At 37.0% G+C, this 17,178-nt stretch overlaps 1 protein-coding gene across 1 annotated transcript in view; it reads right to left on the bottom strand.

Moving 5' to 3' along the window:
- invs (inversin) overlaps positions 1 to 17,178 on the bottom strand; it is a 55,551-nt gene that overhangs the window by 31,665 nt on the left and 6,708 nt on the right. Inside the window, exons 3-5 of the mRNA XM_017704021.2 lie at positions 9,318 to 9,423; positions 7,749 to 7,915; positions 3,393 to 3,566 (exon numbers count right to left, since the gene is read on the bottom strand). Coding sequence (XP_017559510.2) covers positions 3,393 to 3,566; positions 7,749 to 7,915; positions 9,318 to 9,423 — 447 coding nt within the window. The remainder of the gene's footprint in view (positions 1 to 3,392; positions 3,567 to 7,748; positions 7,916 to 9,317; positions 9,424 to 17,178) is intronic.

Genomic DNA, 17,178 nt, shown 5'->3' with positions numbered 1-17,178 from the left:
GCTCTGAAAAAAGATGCAATTACATCTGAAAAGGTACAGAAAGTGCTATAACCCATTTTGATATCTATATTACAAAATAATTTAGAGTGATTTAAAGTTCCAAAGAAACCTTACAAATCAGAATTGTTCATAGTGGTGGTGATAGGAATTAGATTTTTCAAGACTAGTTTGTGAATCATTACACCCCAGTACTGTGCAAAAGTCAGAGACTTCACCTGCATTTTTGATTTTCAGTCAAAATAGCCATCACGTGAAATAAAGGCTGAAAATATATTTTTAAAAAATGATATACATTTTCAGTAAATAAATATTCAAATTTTCTTCTTTTCTTTTACCATAGTAACAGCTTCTTGACAACTACCAGTCCTTTCAAACCCATAGTGTTGAGTTGTCTTCACACAATAGAATGATAGACATTTTTAATATTTTTGAATTTTTTTTACACATTCCTTTGACTTTCAACCTCCATATACAAGTTCACTGTCATTTATCTAATTTCCTCAGAAATACCTTTTGAATAACTTATCCTTAATTGCTGTTTATTTTAGAAATCTGTGCACCAATTTCTCTGTGGTATGTGATAAAAGCACCAATTTAGCTCCGAATTTTCCCAAAATTGCTAACATAGAAACATTCCCATCTTTATGTTTTCCGCAAAACAAGCCTTTAAGTGGAAATAAGTCTGGATTGCATTACTGTAAACAGTTTGGTTAAACACAGGTTTGTTTTCCCCCACTGGGACGTGCTCTCTGAATTACTAATACTGCTACCACTATTATAGCTAATTAGTACAGCTGCAAACCTTCAATTTCACTAGTACTGTGGACAATGAAACAACATCTATGGTTACCATGATACCATTTCTGTCTTTTGCATGGAAAAAACAATGTTTAGTGAGCACCATCATAGTCAACTGATTTGAGGAGTTCATCCTGGGAAACACCCATACTGAAGAGTGACCTCACACACACTCATACACAGACATACACACACACACACACAAGGTTAAAATGAAGATCCTAAGCCAAGCAGGCGCCTGGCAAGCTCTCTGTTAGGCAGCGACTCTGAGAAAATATATTTTATTAGACTATTTAAATGGGCCTCATATCCTCAAGAGCAACATCAGAGAGTACGGCAAACTCCTGCTGTTTTACTGCACACACACCCATTTAGCCATACACACAAACACACACGCGAGTTGACCTCATATTCACCTCTGGGTCCTACCAACAACATTTGTATCTGGACTTGCTGGCAGTGAGGGATGATTGATTTGCATTTTCCTCAGACAAACTGCAATATCAGTAGACAAGAAAGGGGTAACCAATATATGTATCCGATATTCATGCCATAAATTTGAAGTTTATAATGAGAAAATCTATAGGAACACAATGCCTACAAGGCCACAATGCCTGAACATTAAGTGAATGTTATAGGGCTGGCCAGAGCAGCATTTTACTTAGCATTTCTGAATGGGTACTCGAACACTCATTCTAAGAATATAAATCATTTCAACATTTAGTGTATGCACCTTTTCAGGGGACTTGCTTGCAGTTTTTCAAAGAAATCTGTAGGGATAGGTTTCCACACCTCCAAAGTTTGGTCTGATAAGTTGTTTGCTTTTTCTGCTTCTCACGATCCCAAACACATTCAACAATATTGCGTTGTGGGTGGTCAGTCTATTGTTCTGAGAACATCAGCAGCGTCTTTGTTTGATTTGCAAATCTTCATCTTCTCTTCTTCCATAGTGATGGCTTCTTGGCAGCTACACATCCTTACAGATCCATACTATTGAGCACTGGATTTTTCAGATCTGAAGTAAGAATGAAGGTTGATAATCTTCTACATTTTAAAAATGAAACCTTTAAAAAACCTTTGGGGGCAGTCGTGGGCTGAAGGTTAGGGAACTGGCCCTGTGACCAGAAGGTTGCCGGTTCAATCCCCAGTGCCGACAGTCCATGACTGAGGTATCCTTGACCAAGACACGTAACCCCCAATTGCTCCCCGGGCACCGTGGATAGAGCTGCCCACCGCTCCGGGCAAGTGCGCTCATTGCCCCTAGTGTGTGTGTATTCACTAGTGTGTATGTGGTGTTTCACTTCACAGATGGGTTAAATGCAGAGGTGGAATTTCCCCATTTGTAGGATTTAAAAAGTATCACTTACTTAAGTCCTATTTCTCTGATGGTGACAGTTTTGGTCTTGCATAGTTGTTAGGAGACCCATAAAAATTCTGGAAACTCTTGTTTTTTCAGTCAACTTTCTCCTTGCATATGCAAGTAGATTATAGCATTTCATCATTTCATAGGCTTCAAATACATTAATGCACGTTCTCAAGAACAACCTTAAAAACAATCATACCTACATATCATAATAACTGTGATTTGAAGTATGTTCGTTACAGCAGTGCAAAATATGTGTAGTAGTTGGCAATTGTGTATAAACAGTCAAACTGAAGCACATCTGCTCGCATGCTGTTTGTTGCTGTGATAGCATCCACCATTTTAGCAATCTAGTTCAAATACAGGCTTTTTTGTTGCTTCTATCACTTGTATTGTACAGTGAACAGTGTTTATTACACACGTATCCAGACGCAAAGTGTGTTTTTATTTACTTCTTCTAGTTTTTATTTGGATAGCTTGCGTTTTTTTCATCTCATCATGGAAAGCAGCACTGCCGACGAAATGCAAGCCAAGTTGAGTTAAGTCAGTCGTGGCCTGTGGCCTAAAGGGTCGCTCGCTAGAGTGTCTAAAGTAAACTTCACCCCCACGCCTGACTCGTTAGGCTGTAAGAGCCCACAGAACAAAACGAATTTGGGCCAGCCCTAGATCATAATGCTTAATGAAACACTAATATTAAGCATACATTTATTCAAAAGTTCAAATATATATAATACCTTTAGTTAAATTCCATGGTTTGTAGATTTGCTAAGTGAAAATAAGGGAACAAATTCATATATGGTATTTTTATGCTACAATTTAATTACAATTTAATAGCTCTTTAACCATTCCAGATTTATTTCATACAAAAGCTTATTATTCAGTAACTACAGGGATTTTAGTGCAAACTAATTGAGCTCTTCTTAGGTTACAGAAGTGTGTAATAACTGCTTGTTAAGAGGTTAAATAGCTCCTCCATGAAGCGCATAACTAAATTTAAGTTTAAATGAGACTGAGGTTTTGATTCAAGCTAGATAGCGTGATATGCAAGGACATTTAGACTGAAGAGTCTGTCAGCAATGGTTGCATTACAGATGCATCACATAAAAGCTTTTTATCAGCGATAAAGGTAAATTCCTGATTTTGATTGTCAGAAAAATAACAAAAGTTGTGCTTTGCCAATAATTGGTCAACCCTTACTCAGCACTGTGTGAGTTTTGTGAGTTTGTATTACTTTGTTCCTGTCCTGAGTGTCCACCTCTCCAGGTGCCATGTGCTTGAGGAGAAGCGAGAGAGGTTTGGGGCTGGAGTGCCGCGTGGCCAAGTGAAGTGGTGTCATTTCCTCCAGATCCTTTAACAGCCAATCAGCATGCCGTGACAGTAGCAACTTCATGAAACGAACGTTTCCCTGAAAAACAGACACGCACATACAACAAGTTTGGCAAGTCAACCCACATGACCATCATAGCGGGTACTGACTCACTAACTGAGCTTTTGTCTAACTATGGTGAATATGACACTAGGCCTGTTGGGGAGGAATTTACATTATGTCTGAAAGATTTTATCAGACGTTATGTGTCAGATTCCCAGACATGGATTAAGCCTAGTCTTGGACTAAACTGAAGTGTCAGTGGCGTTTCACTATTGGAAATTCCTTTTACACACACATTTTCTAAGCTGCTTCTCCCTCAGGGTCGCGGGGGGGTGCTGGAGCCTATCCCAGCGGTCATTGGGCGGAAGGCAGGATATACCCTGGACAGATCACCAGTCCATCGCAGGGCAGACAGACAGACAGACATACACAATCACACACACACACACACACCTAGGGGCAATGTAGCATGTCCAACTGGCCTAACTGCATGTCTTTGGACTGTGGGAGGAAACCGGAGAACCCGGAGGAAACTCACACAGACACGGGGAGAACATGCAAACTCCTCACAGAGAGGACCCCGGTCACCCAGTCGGGGAATCGAACTCAGGCCCCCCTCACTGTGAGGCGACAGTGCTACCCACCGCACCACCGTGCCAAAATTCCTTTTAGGATAGGCTTATACTCAATCTGTATCTAGGAATCTGGCTCTATAACTTTTAAGCTTCATCATTTTGGAAGCCACATTCTTCTAAAGACCATGAGTGTAGATATTTTTTACTTTATTACATTGTACTTTACATTTTTAGAATATTATTATGTACAATTGTGGCTGATCATAATATTGGAAGGGAAGGCAAAAACATCAATAAATAATAGCTCACACATAGTAGCATTTTAAAGTCCCTTTCCTTGATTTTTTTTTTCTTTTTCATCATTTTCCTTGTCTGTCTGTCTGTCACTCATTTGAAAGATTCTCTAGGGAACTGAAAGTGGTTCTTCTATGACATCACTCTAAAGAACCATTTCTAGCACCTTTAATTTTAAGATTATAGGGTAGCAACATTTGCTCTGAGCTTGTTTTTTTCCACAAAAACACATTTACAATGACAACCTTTGTACAACATATTGCATTCTAAAGCTGTTACACTTTTTGATTGCTAATTCCATTACATTTAATATGGACCGAAACACTAAAAGAATACATTTTCAGTCATTTTCACCAGCTGTATATGTCAGAGTTTATGAAACCAACTGACAGAAATACCTTACTGCAGTCTTGTTACTACCCTGTAGGTGGCTAAAAACTAACACACAGAATGTTAAATACATTTAAAACAGGAGGACATTCTGATGGTCCACAAAGAACAAACCACTTTTTAGGCTGTTTTGAAAAAAGGGCTACTGGGAAAAAAAACAAGATCTTCAAGATCTTCTGGATAACCATAAAGAAAAAATCCACTGCCTGTATGTAATTCTCAATTATTAGCAATGGATTTCAAAAAAATTGATATTGTTACATGATTTTAATACCTTCCCTCTTTTCTGAGCAGATATATTTATGGCAGATGGGTGCAGGCTGATTCTCTCAGAGGCACTCGGGGTTCTATGGGACAAGTGCCTAAGTCACATAGTTTTGAGAACATGTTGATAGAATATTTTTGTCTGTATTTGCCAAATTAATTTCTGCATGTTTAAAACTGTTTTGTTTTTATCACATATCAAATAATACAGAAGTAGTCTAAAATCCACTGTGGTTATTAAATACACTCACTTCCAGCCACTCACATTCATTTCTGGTTTAAGCCACACCCACTTTTGGTTAGTAATTTAAAGAAATTCACTCAAGCATTAGTACTAAAGTCAAGATACCGGTATTAGCATTTGTACCGTTTACCCAGTCGTACTGAAGATCACTGTTTTGTTAAGTCTATAGACTTTATATTTTACATATCTATTATTTACATGTCTATTAGATTACATATAAAATAAAAAAGTTAGAGACTTTCATTTATTTCATTTCCTGTAAAAAAAAAAAAAAGGCCATTAAGTACAACATATATCACTTTTCAGGAAATAATCAAGTCCCAATTTTTTTGGATAGCTCCCAGTAGACAATCTGTACAAACTATCTAAACCTTAATTGATTTTCTAGGGTTAGGGTTAGGATTAGGACCAGTGTGATTAAGGTTAATGTTAGAGTTAGGGTTAGGATCAGGTTTAGGGTTAAAGAAAATTATAGTGAATTTAATACATACTAAGTACAATGTCACTTAAGCGTAAGATAAGCCCAGTCCAGAGACCAGACCTCAACATCACTGAATGTGACTGGTATTACTTTAATTCTGAATAGCATAAACATGTGACCAACTTCTAAGACTGAACTTTGGAGGAGTGGAAAATCATCCCTGCAGAGTTTTGAAAAATCATATCATATTCAGTTTTTTTAAATCCAGATAATTCTTACCAATTCTGGGATAAAAAATATTATCGCAATACTAAGGGAGTTTACCTCTAGCTCTTAGAATGTTTAAAATAAGCGGCTTTTTTGTCTGCAACTGCTTTTTTACTTATAATTAAAAATATGCTTTCAATGATGCTATTTGTTTAAGTATAAATAAACATGTGTATGTGGAGAAGCTTATGATTTATATCATACGCGCAGACACACATATGTGAGTGTACACTTGGCTCATTAATGGCCTTTAATTGCCTTTTAATTCCATGAAATATGGTGAATGCTTTTCCCAGTGTGTTTCATATGCATGCATACGTAAGGGGTTTGGAAAAGGTATGTTTTTTATTTTGTGTGGGTGTGTCTAGCACTGTTATACATAATTAGTGATCAGAATAAACAAAATGGTACAAAAAAGGAACTGAAAATGAACTTCATTCAATGTGAACAAGTGCAAAATCAGAGACCACATTTAATTAAATTTTTTTTTATCTAAAGTCAAAATGGCCATTAAGTACAACCATTTCAGGAGATATTTCTGAGGAGGTTCGATATGAGACAATACACTTGCATACAGAAAAAGGAACACAAAATAAGTTTACAAAACTGGAGTTCAAAAGCTAAAAAGAAAATGGGACCCCTAACAACCATGCAAGACCTGGTAGATAATCATAACTGTCATTTAAAGCTTTTATCTTTCTGCCCAGGTGTGAGAGACATCTGAGTTTTATGGACTGATAAGTCTAAATTTGCAATTGAAATTTCTTGTGAAAAGTAGAAAAGAAGAACTACTAAGCCTGAACTTTGGAAGTGTGGAAACCTATCCCTGCAGATTTCTTTTAAAAACTGGAAGCAAGTCTCCAAAAACAATGAAACCTGTAATAAACGCAAAGTGTAGACATACTCAAAACTGAAAAAGCTGATATTATATTTGTATAATTGTTGGTGCTTTCTTTTAAACATGTTTTCTGCTTTTCTTTCTGACACACTGAAATGAATACAAATTACATTAACTCATGCTGTTTTTACTGTAAATTCAATACACAACGGGTGGTCTCTGATTTTGCACAGTACTGTATATAATGTTTGTGTATGTTTATTTGCATAAGGATGTGTAACATACCACTCTTCTGACCAGGTATACTCTCTTGCCTGCTTAGTGCTATGTAAAACATTCTGAGGACAGAAGTGTGTGCGTGCGTGTCAGGGTTCTCGGCCTCTATTCTCAGCCCAATTAGTGTGTTAATCCCTGAGCTACAGCACTTATTGATCTAGGTGTCAGAGTGGTACACATCAACCCCTCCCCTTCACCATGTCTCTCTTTCTCTTTCTTTTTATCTCTCTCTGCCCCCCCCCCCCCCCCCCCCCCCCTCCACCTTCAATACTCTCCCCTTGCTTCCAGATGTCATATTATAAGTTTTATTTATGATCTTCATTATCCCCCAACCTGTAATGCTGGTGACACCTATAAATGTCAAATCTGGCTATTGCGAAGTGGTGACACTCATTACAACTCTTAGAGACCCAAAAGAGAGTTAAAAGAATGTAAACACTAGGGGGCAGTAGGCCCTCATTCAAGAGTGCTTCAGCATCAGTCATTCAGTAGGCCAGTGTGCCATGGGTTGTGTCAACAAGTATCTTAACAAATACAAGATGGTTTCAGTGACTTTGGTGCTTGGACCCCTAATAATCAAAAGGATGGTGGGAATGAAACGTGTACATAAAGGAGGCAGAATGTGTCTGTGCTTGCTTATATATGTCACCTTCTGTGCAGCAAGGTGCAGTGCGGTTCTCTTGCTGTGGTCAGCTTTGTTGACGGAAGCTCCTGCCTTCAATAACGTCTCAGCACAGTCCAAGCGGTCAGCCAGAACGCAGTACATCAGAGGGGTCCTCCCAAATTGATCTTCACTGTCTCTCAGACATGGCTCTGCTGCAGAGATTCAAAGCATCAACTCAAATTTCACCATAATTCAATTCAATTTACAATTTATAAAATACACAAATGTTACAGGAGGAACTTTTTACACATTAGTGGTGGCTTAATGCTTAATATGGATGCATTTTTATTTTTATTATACACTTGTAAAAAATAAGTATACGCATTAGCGTTCAAAAGTCTGGAATCAACATATATAACAGTATTAACAGTATTTTATTATTTTATGTACTGTAATATATATATATATATATATATATATATATATATATATATATATATATATATATATATATATATATATATTATGTACATATAAATATGTAATAACTTATGTGGAATTATTATTACAAAATATTCACCAAAAGGTAGACATTTCATTCATTATTTCAAGAATTTTTGTGAACAAGACCTGTTTAAATTAATTTTTCCATGAAGATATTGTGACTTCTCAGGGCTGTACAGCTTTATCACTCATTTCAGTACCATCTACGACTCTGTTCATCATTCTGTAGTACATTCATATGCAAAAATGTAGGTGCTCCTGATCAAATTACACATTTTGTAGATTTTCTAAGTTAGCAGATCATCTACAAAGAACACATTTATATACATTTTAACATTTACTGCTTACAGTAAATCTAAAAAAAAACTAAATATACATAGTATGTAGTATGTAACACGATGTGGTACTCATAAAAGTTATGGCATGTTTTATATTTAATGTTTTGCCTTTTCCAATACCTTTAACTCAGCAAAAATATGTAATTTGACTGGAGTGAAACTTTTGCATAAAACTGTATTTAAAATGTTTTAATCTTTCAACTGTCTCATTAATTATTAAAAAATGCAGACTAACAGAGGACTAACGTTAGAATTATATTATGCACTTGTCTGGTTTAAAACTGTTGAAAATAATCATTTCAAACCTTTGAACTGCAGTGTACTTCATTGATATTCCATAATCAATGCAATTAAATCACTGCCTTCAGACTGAAGCATCATGATGCATTCATGCATTTTTTTTAACCTATACCTTTATCTTCTATATACCTTCATCAGTTAGTCCAGTGTACTACAGTTGTTTGCAAAGTTTGAACATTTCTGTTCAAATTACATATTTTGGTGATTTTGTAGGTGAAAATAAGTTAACACATCTTCTGCAGGGAACACACTTATAAAATTAACAATATGGATATTTAGTGCATTTATTTGAATTTAATATATTGGAAAAAAATAAAATCTGAAATATGCCATACATTTTGCACAGGCTACATCTCAGATTTTTTCTCAATTACTTAATTTCAGCAAATAAACAGCAACAAACAGAAAATGTACAAAACGTCATTTGACCAGGGGTGCCCAAACTTTTGCAAATGACTGTATGTGTGAGTACCTGTTATCAGCTTCTGCAAGGAGCTCCTGTCTCCATTCACAGCCGCTGCATGCACCTGAGAGCTTAAAGTGGTGGATCCGGACGACTTCAGGGACTGCTGCATTGCCTTGAACACACACAAACACACTTGTTTTTATACACTGCCTGGACATGCAGTATTTTTTACATGTACCTACCTAGGGCTTTCAAATGATTCAAATAATTAATTGTGATTAATCTCATCATTAATCATTCATGCAGCTTTGTGGATTTTTGCTACAGTGGAGGCTCTCAAGGCGAACTGTCAAGGAATTTTTTCATATTGCTATTCCTTTTCACTGTCTAGCATAGTCTGCTAAAGGTGCTGAAGGTGTTACTTAAAAAGCCACTTTAAAACTGTATTTGATTGAGAAGGCTACAATTGTGGATTGTATTGTAGCAACACAGAGTGTGCCTCCATGTAATAGGAAATTGTTGACCTATCACTAACCTGACCTCAATAGCCAAAAAGAAATCAGTTTTTTAAAAGGAATTTATGAAGTCAGGGCAATACTGTTCATTGTAGGTTAGCTCATTTTTATGGCTCTCTTACACAGTCAGAACAGTTTTGTCCTAAATGAATAGAACACACACACATACAAGCATCAGATTTCACACTTTTCACTCTATGGCCAAGTACTACAGTGCAAATTTTATGACTTTGATAATGGTTCTATTTTTGGACATGGGTTCTGACAGAGAACACTCAGGAAATAACACACACATGCACAAGCACTCAGCATCAGTTTTCACACTTTCCACTCTAAAGACAAATACTACAGTGCAAATTTTAAGATGTTAAGCCTTTTTTCATCTTGCATTAACATGTGTTTTGTGTCTGGATTATACCTGGCTGGATTACATTTACACTTTTCACTAAAACGTGTCCCCAGAGTGACTAGAAGATATCTAATTTTATTTATCCTGCATAAAAAATTACATTGTTAATGTTTTACTTGTGTTTACTCTTTTTCCTATAATGATATGTGTTGACAAGCGTTGCTTGGACACTTTAATCAGCCCAGTAAGCATGAACAGTTTTTGTTTAGACATAAATTCAGCCTTGTGTGTCCTCCACCTTACATTTTATTGTTTATTCTCTCACTCTCTAGAAATTGTTCAGCAGTAGTATTTCTACTCATGTAACTGTATATGGCTGACAAAAAAATGCATTGTATTTACACTCGTGTGGTCAAGATCTGTCTCTAATCACAGAATGTGGTTTGAGTGAACTGATGATAATCCAGTCACAATGCATCGCGAGAATGTTTTTACCTGGCTTTTCATGCAGTCAAGCAAAATCTGAACATAATTTATTGACCAAAAACGCATTTTAATGCAAAGTGTAAATAGGCCCTATTATAATGGTTCTATTTTTGGACAGCCTGTCTGGCAGCAATTAGCATCAGATTTCACACTTTCCACTCTAAAGCCAAATACTACAGTGCACATTTAATGACTTTGATAATGGTTCTATTTTTGTTAAGGAGTTACGACCGAGAACACTCAGGAACCAACACACACACACACACACACACACACACACACACACACACACACACACACACACACACACACACACACACACAGCTGAGACAGCCTAAATCCTCAGACAGGAAGAACCTGGTAATCCTCAGACAGGAAATAGCAGGTAGGGGGCGGATCCCCACCCACCTTATTTATTATTCATGCTTATTAATAATGCAAGAGCATTAAAAAAATCTGTTTCACTTGCCTGCTCTCTCTCTCTCTCTCTCTCTCTCTCTTCCTCTCTCTCTCTCTCTCTCTCTCTCTCACACACACACACACACACACAGAATAATCCCAGTGAAGTACCGAGAGTGGGTATATAGACTAGGGCAGGTCTGGTAACTCTGCAGTTAGCGCCTCAGCAGGTAAGAGGAAATCTGCTGCTGCTTCTAGTTTCAATCTATGCTTGGGCACTGAAGCATACTGAGTCAGTAGCAGAGGGCTGCAGGTTCTAATCTTCTGACCACTGCCAGCAAGGCACTTTAATATGGCCTATGTGTTGGTAATGACATGTGACATTTAACCCACACCTATTCTTGAAAAAAGCATGCCTTAATAAAATAAATTAAACTGTGTTGGTGTTTTTTCTATGCCAGATTGTGTAGTCAAACAAATTTGAATGAACTTGAGTCCTGAACCCAACTGAATTTTCAGCTGAATTCAATTTAAGTGAATTATAAAAGTATTGAACCTAAATAAAATGATTCATTATAAACAATTACTACATCCAACCCAAGTGATCTCAAATTGAATTATCAGGAAAGTACTAAAATCAATGTGAAATATCTTGAATTACTTACAAAAATACTGAAACTAACTTATATGACCTTAATTAATGAGGAAAGTACTACAGCAAATGTAAATGGCTTTGAACTGAATCACTTAGAAAAGTACTAAACCTAACCCAAAATTTGTGTTTAATTATTAATTTAGTAAACAGGAAATTATTGAACCTAACAAACATTCTTGGACTGAGTCACTTTGGAAAGTACTGAACTTTAATTATGTTAGCTGGGTAAGTAATAACCTAATAAGGTAATAACCCAAATTATCTTAAATTGGACTCTGGGAAAGTACTAAACCCAAAACAATCTTGAGTTGGATTCTTTATGATAGTGCTAAACCCAAAGTAAATGATCTCAAACTGGATCAATTCGGAAGGACCTGAACCCAACTTAAATGATCTTGAGTTGAACTTCTTATGGTTATCTTCTCTTTCTACGTTAATGTTCGTTGTGTTGATATCTGAAGGTGGACGGGGTGAGGAAGATGGATTGGGGGGGGGGTATTTATTTGTATTTGTGTCATTCTGACTGTTTGGATCCAGACAGTAAACCTAAACAATTTTGAAATGGAATAATTAAAAAAGTATTGTACCCCTTGTAAATCATCTTCTCAAAATGCAAAATTTGAAAATGATTCTGAATTTGATTAATTAGGAATGTACTGAACCCAACTTAAATTACTCTTAACTGAAATTAGAACAAACAAAAAAAATTTAAACATATGTTCCTTCAACCCATCAACATCTTGTTCTAAACATTAACAAAAAGTTCAGACCTATTCAGCCATTAGATGTTCTTTTAGCACTCTCTCGCTCTCTCTTTCCCTCATTTTCTCTGACACACACTAAAGTAATTAGCCACACTGTTCTCACGCTCCTCATGAGGGGGTAATTGGGGTTAGTTACTTGCAGTTAATGCCGAGTCATAAAACTCTTTAGAGTTGCAGCTACTTCAGAAGCGTGTGCGTGTGCGATTTCTGATGAAAGCATTTAAATGATGTCTGATACACTATAATTCAGGTTTATGTGACTTTGAATTCTTTCACTGAGGAAATAAGACATCATAGACGCACACACAAACACATGCTCTGGGCTTTTGGAATCATGGCGTGGAAAAAAGACAGCAGGGGATACCTCTGAGAGTGAGGTGAGTGTGTGAAGAATGAACCGTGTGTGTGCGTGTGCGTGTGTGTGTGTGTGTGTGTGTGTTAGGGTGTGTGTTAGGGTGTGTGCGCCTGCCATTTCGTGGGAAGTGATTTTCCGTGACAAGCTTTTTATAGAGGCTTCGTTCATATCCACCACAAGCCTTTCACAATTTCCTTCTGGCTCCAATACACACACACACACACAAACTTACATATAAATGAAAAGCTTTGCAGTACATCCTTTTAATCTGCCATGCCATGTCCATAAACACCAAGACTTCTTTGTAAATAATCAAGCAATTTTCACCATTAGTCTGTTTCATTTAATATGCCAACAATTAAGAAACAATACAACTGTCTCCTCTAATGAAAGTTATCTGTAAACGAGTGTGAATAACTTCATTACCAGTTTAAAATATTCATAACTCTTTTTTGCACCTTTACATACATAGAGCAAGACTTAGCTATGAAACCTTTTCATATTTTAGAACCAACGCTGTCTAAATGAAGGTAAAATCTTGCACAACAGATTCAGACAAATCTGCAGACAAAAGACGTAGGCATGGTGTGTGTGTGCGAGCGTGTGTGTGTATGTGTGGCAACCATCCAGGCTGTCTGGCTCTGCCAAGTGACTCCCCACCAGCATCTTAAGGATCAACCAGCTGAGTCAGGATTTAGAGAGAAATAGAGAATAATGAAGATCCACTATAGGGTCCGAAGTTGAGTGGAGAGGATTATCTGTGTGTGTGTGTGTGTGTGTTCATTGTGAGAAAAAATACCTTCTCGTATGCAAAAAACTGATAAAATGAGGACCAACAAATTTATTGTGTGTGTGTGTGTGTGTGTCTGTTTGTCCATTTTAATGTGGACGTACTTTGCTCTCCTTTAAGGTTTAATTCAGCCTTTTTTCATATATTTGAAAGGATTCTTTTTCCATAAAAGCAGAATGGTTTCTCAACATGATCTTTTTTACAGGTTTTTAGTTTCTTGTGGGAAACCAGCTAGAGCACATATAAAATGCAAATAAGTCTGTCCATTTGTCTCTAAATTCTGAATGTATTTTCTTCTTTGCCACTTAATTGGCAAATTCAGCTATTAGCTATCCAACACTGTTATCCGCATTGCTATGTGATCAGCAGTCTGCATCTTCAGGGTTGGTGAAGGTTGGTGAATTAGCAGTTTTACGAGCATTTGAGACCATTTATTGATAAAACTCTTTTAGAACTGTTTTAGAATGCTCACCAAAGCTTTATTTTTCTGCAAACCATTATATTACTGCAAAAGGATTACTTTATTTTTATCTAAAAATGTAATTCTGCTGTGTAGCTGCAAGGGGGGGTAAAACAACTGCATGTGGCACCACATGTTGCTCACCCCTGGACTAGAGGATGACTAAAACAAACTGCTAATGTCTCTGATTTTACATCCAGAAGGTGGACCAACAAGTATGTGTGTTTAAAAACTCTCATGTCTGATCCACTCATACCTGCACAACACACACTAGCATGCTATCACCATGTCCGTGTCACTGCAGTGCTGAACTTGGTCCACTACCTAAATTGGTCCTGTGGGGGTCCTGACTATTGAACAGCAGGGTGAAAGTGTGCTAACAAAGTATGTAAAGAAACAGATGGACTACAATCTGTAGCAGTAACACTACAAAGTAGCGCTAAATGGACATAGAGGTGTACATACAACCCCAATTCCAATGAAGTTGGGACATTGTGTAAAACATAAATAAAAACAGAATACAATGATTTGCAAATCCTTTTCAACCTACATTCAATTCAATACATTACAAAGACAAGATATTTAATGTTCAAACAGATAAACTTTATAGTTTTTTGCAAATATTCACTTATTTTGAATTTGATGCCTGCAACACGTTCCAAAGAAGTTGGAACAGGGGCAACAAAAGACTGGGAAAGTTGAGCAATGCTCAAAAAAAACCTGTTTGGAACATTCCACAGGTGAACAGGTTAATTGGAAACAGGTGAGTGTCCTGATTGGGTATATAGGGAGCATCCCTGAAATGCTCAGTTGTTCATAAGCAACATGATGGGGTGAGGTTCACCACTTTGTGAACAACTGCGTGAGCAAATAGTCCAACAGTTTGAGAACGTTCAATTGCAAGGAATTTAGGGATTTCATCATCTACAGTCCATAATATCATCAAAAGATTCAGAGAATCTGGAGAAATCTCTGCAAGGCAGAAAACCAACATTGAATACCTGTGACCTTCGATCCCCCAGGCAGCACTGCATTAAAAACCAACATCATTCTGTAACGGATATTATCACATGGGCTCAGGAACACTTCAGAAAACCATTGTCAGTGAACACAGTTCATCACTCCATCTACAAGTGCAAGTTAAAACTCTGCCATGCAAAGTGAAAGCCAGATATCAACAATACCCAGAAACGCCGCCGGCGTCTCTGGGCCTGAGCTCATCTGAGATGGACTGACGCAAAGTGGAAAAGTGTCCTGTGGTCTGACGAGTCCACATTTCAAATTGTTTTTGGAAATCATGGACGTCATGTCCTCCGGGCCAAAGAGGAAAAGGACTGTCCGGATTGTTATCAGCGCAAAGTTCAAAAGCCCGCATCTCTGATGGTACGGGGGTGTGTTAGTGCCCATGGCATGGGTAACTTGTGCATCTGTGAAGGCACCTTTAATGGCGCATTATGAAGCGCAAAATTCGACAACAGAGACCCTGGACTGTTAAGCAACCGAAGTTGTACATCAAGCAAGAATGGGAAAGAATTCCACCTACAAAGCTTCAACAATTAGTGTCCTCAGTTCCTAAACACTTATTGAGTGTTGTTAAAAGGAAAGGCATGTTTACCACACAGTGGTAAACATGCCCCTGTCCCAATTTCTTTGGAACGTGTTGCAGGCATCAAATTCATAATTAGTGAATATTTGTAAAAACTAATAAAGTTTATCCGTTTGAACATTAAATATCTTGTCTTTGTAGTGTATTCAATTGTATATAGGTTGAAAAGGTTTTGCAAATCATTGTATTCTGTTTTTATTTATGTTTTACACAACGTCCCAACTTCATTGGAATTGAGGTTGTAATAAAGAGAGGAGAGCAACCCTAAACCTACACAGACACCTAATCACATGAGAACTAAAATCTGACCAATGAGCATCCACCATGATCTCAAAGAACCCATCTTTAGCGTTTCCTCCTTGGTGGATCTGACCCACTGGGAAATAGATTCTGAGTGACATGATCACCATGTGCCTCATTAGCCAGGCCTTCCCATAATGCATTGCGACAAACAGGCCCCTCAGGTAAAAGAGTTGTGGCCTCCGCTGGGTTAAGTAATGCAATTAAACCCCTCCAAAGCTGTCAATCAGATCAAACAGACTTCTTAAATTTGACAAAATTAACACACAAAAGTCTAAAGTTACTGTTCTTTGCTACTCTATTTAAATGTGCTTACAAAAGTAATGACACAGCACTTACATACAGATTTACATGGAGATTCTATCAAAATTCGCATATTATAGCATATTATAGGAAATAGGAAAACAAGACAACCTTTCAATAAATTCACATCACAGTAAAATATATCTATATATTTTCTACTTACAAACACAAATGTGGTTATAATAAAAGGCTTAGAATCAGCATTTTTGACAGAATTTATCCACATTCTTCAATGAACAATGAGTGAGAAATTATTAATATAAAATCTCACCATTTTCACTACTACTGGTAATAACTTTTTTTCTAAACATTTAGCTGGTCATTGTCTGTATTGACACACATAGAGCTCTGTTTAAGAGAGAGAGATAATGCTGTAATGTGTCTCAGGTGGCACTTCAGCACTGCTGTGAGGAAGGCAGGTGAAACCAAGCACGTGATGTACTCTAGTGCCGTCTCTGTGAAACATATGTTTGTGCATATAATTGTGCATCCCTTGTGTGTTTTCTGGGGCATGTCTGGGGCTCTCCAATGGCACTGAAGCCTTATTCCACACTGCCTGTTACCACAAAGATTGTGATTGTGACAGTGATTCTTCACATTATAATGTGAAATATGTTAAGACGTAAACTTTTATGCAAACATTAATAGACTAGTATATGCTAAAGTACAATTATACTCTTGCAACAAATACTGTGACAAACTTATATAATAATGTAAAAAATGAGGGGAAAGCATGTTCTTTGTGATTAATATTAATATTTATAATTATAATACTTATAGTAACAGTTTGGCAAAAAATCGAATTCACAGTTTTACCCTTAACCCAAACACAGCCGATACGCTTGGTGTAAAATGTTTGCTTCTTTAGTTCTGCAGTGGATCTACAATAAAGTAATGTAGCCAACAAGTGATGTAAACTTAAATCACACACCAATTAGCACCATG

Source organism: Pygocentrus nattereri, chromosome 24, assembly GCF_015220715.1.
Source record: "Pygocentrus nattereri isolate fPygNat1 chromosome 24, fPygNat1.pri, whole genome shotgun sequence".
Classification (NCBI taxonomy): Eukaryota; Metazoa; Chordata; class Actinopteri; order Characiformes; family Serrasalmidae; genus Pygocentrus; species Pygocentrus nattereri.
This window is presented reverse-complemented; position numbering and strand designations above follow the sequence as displayed.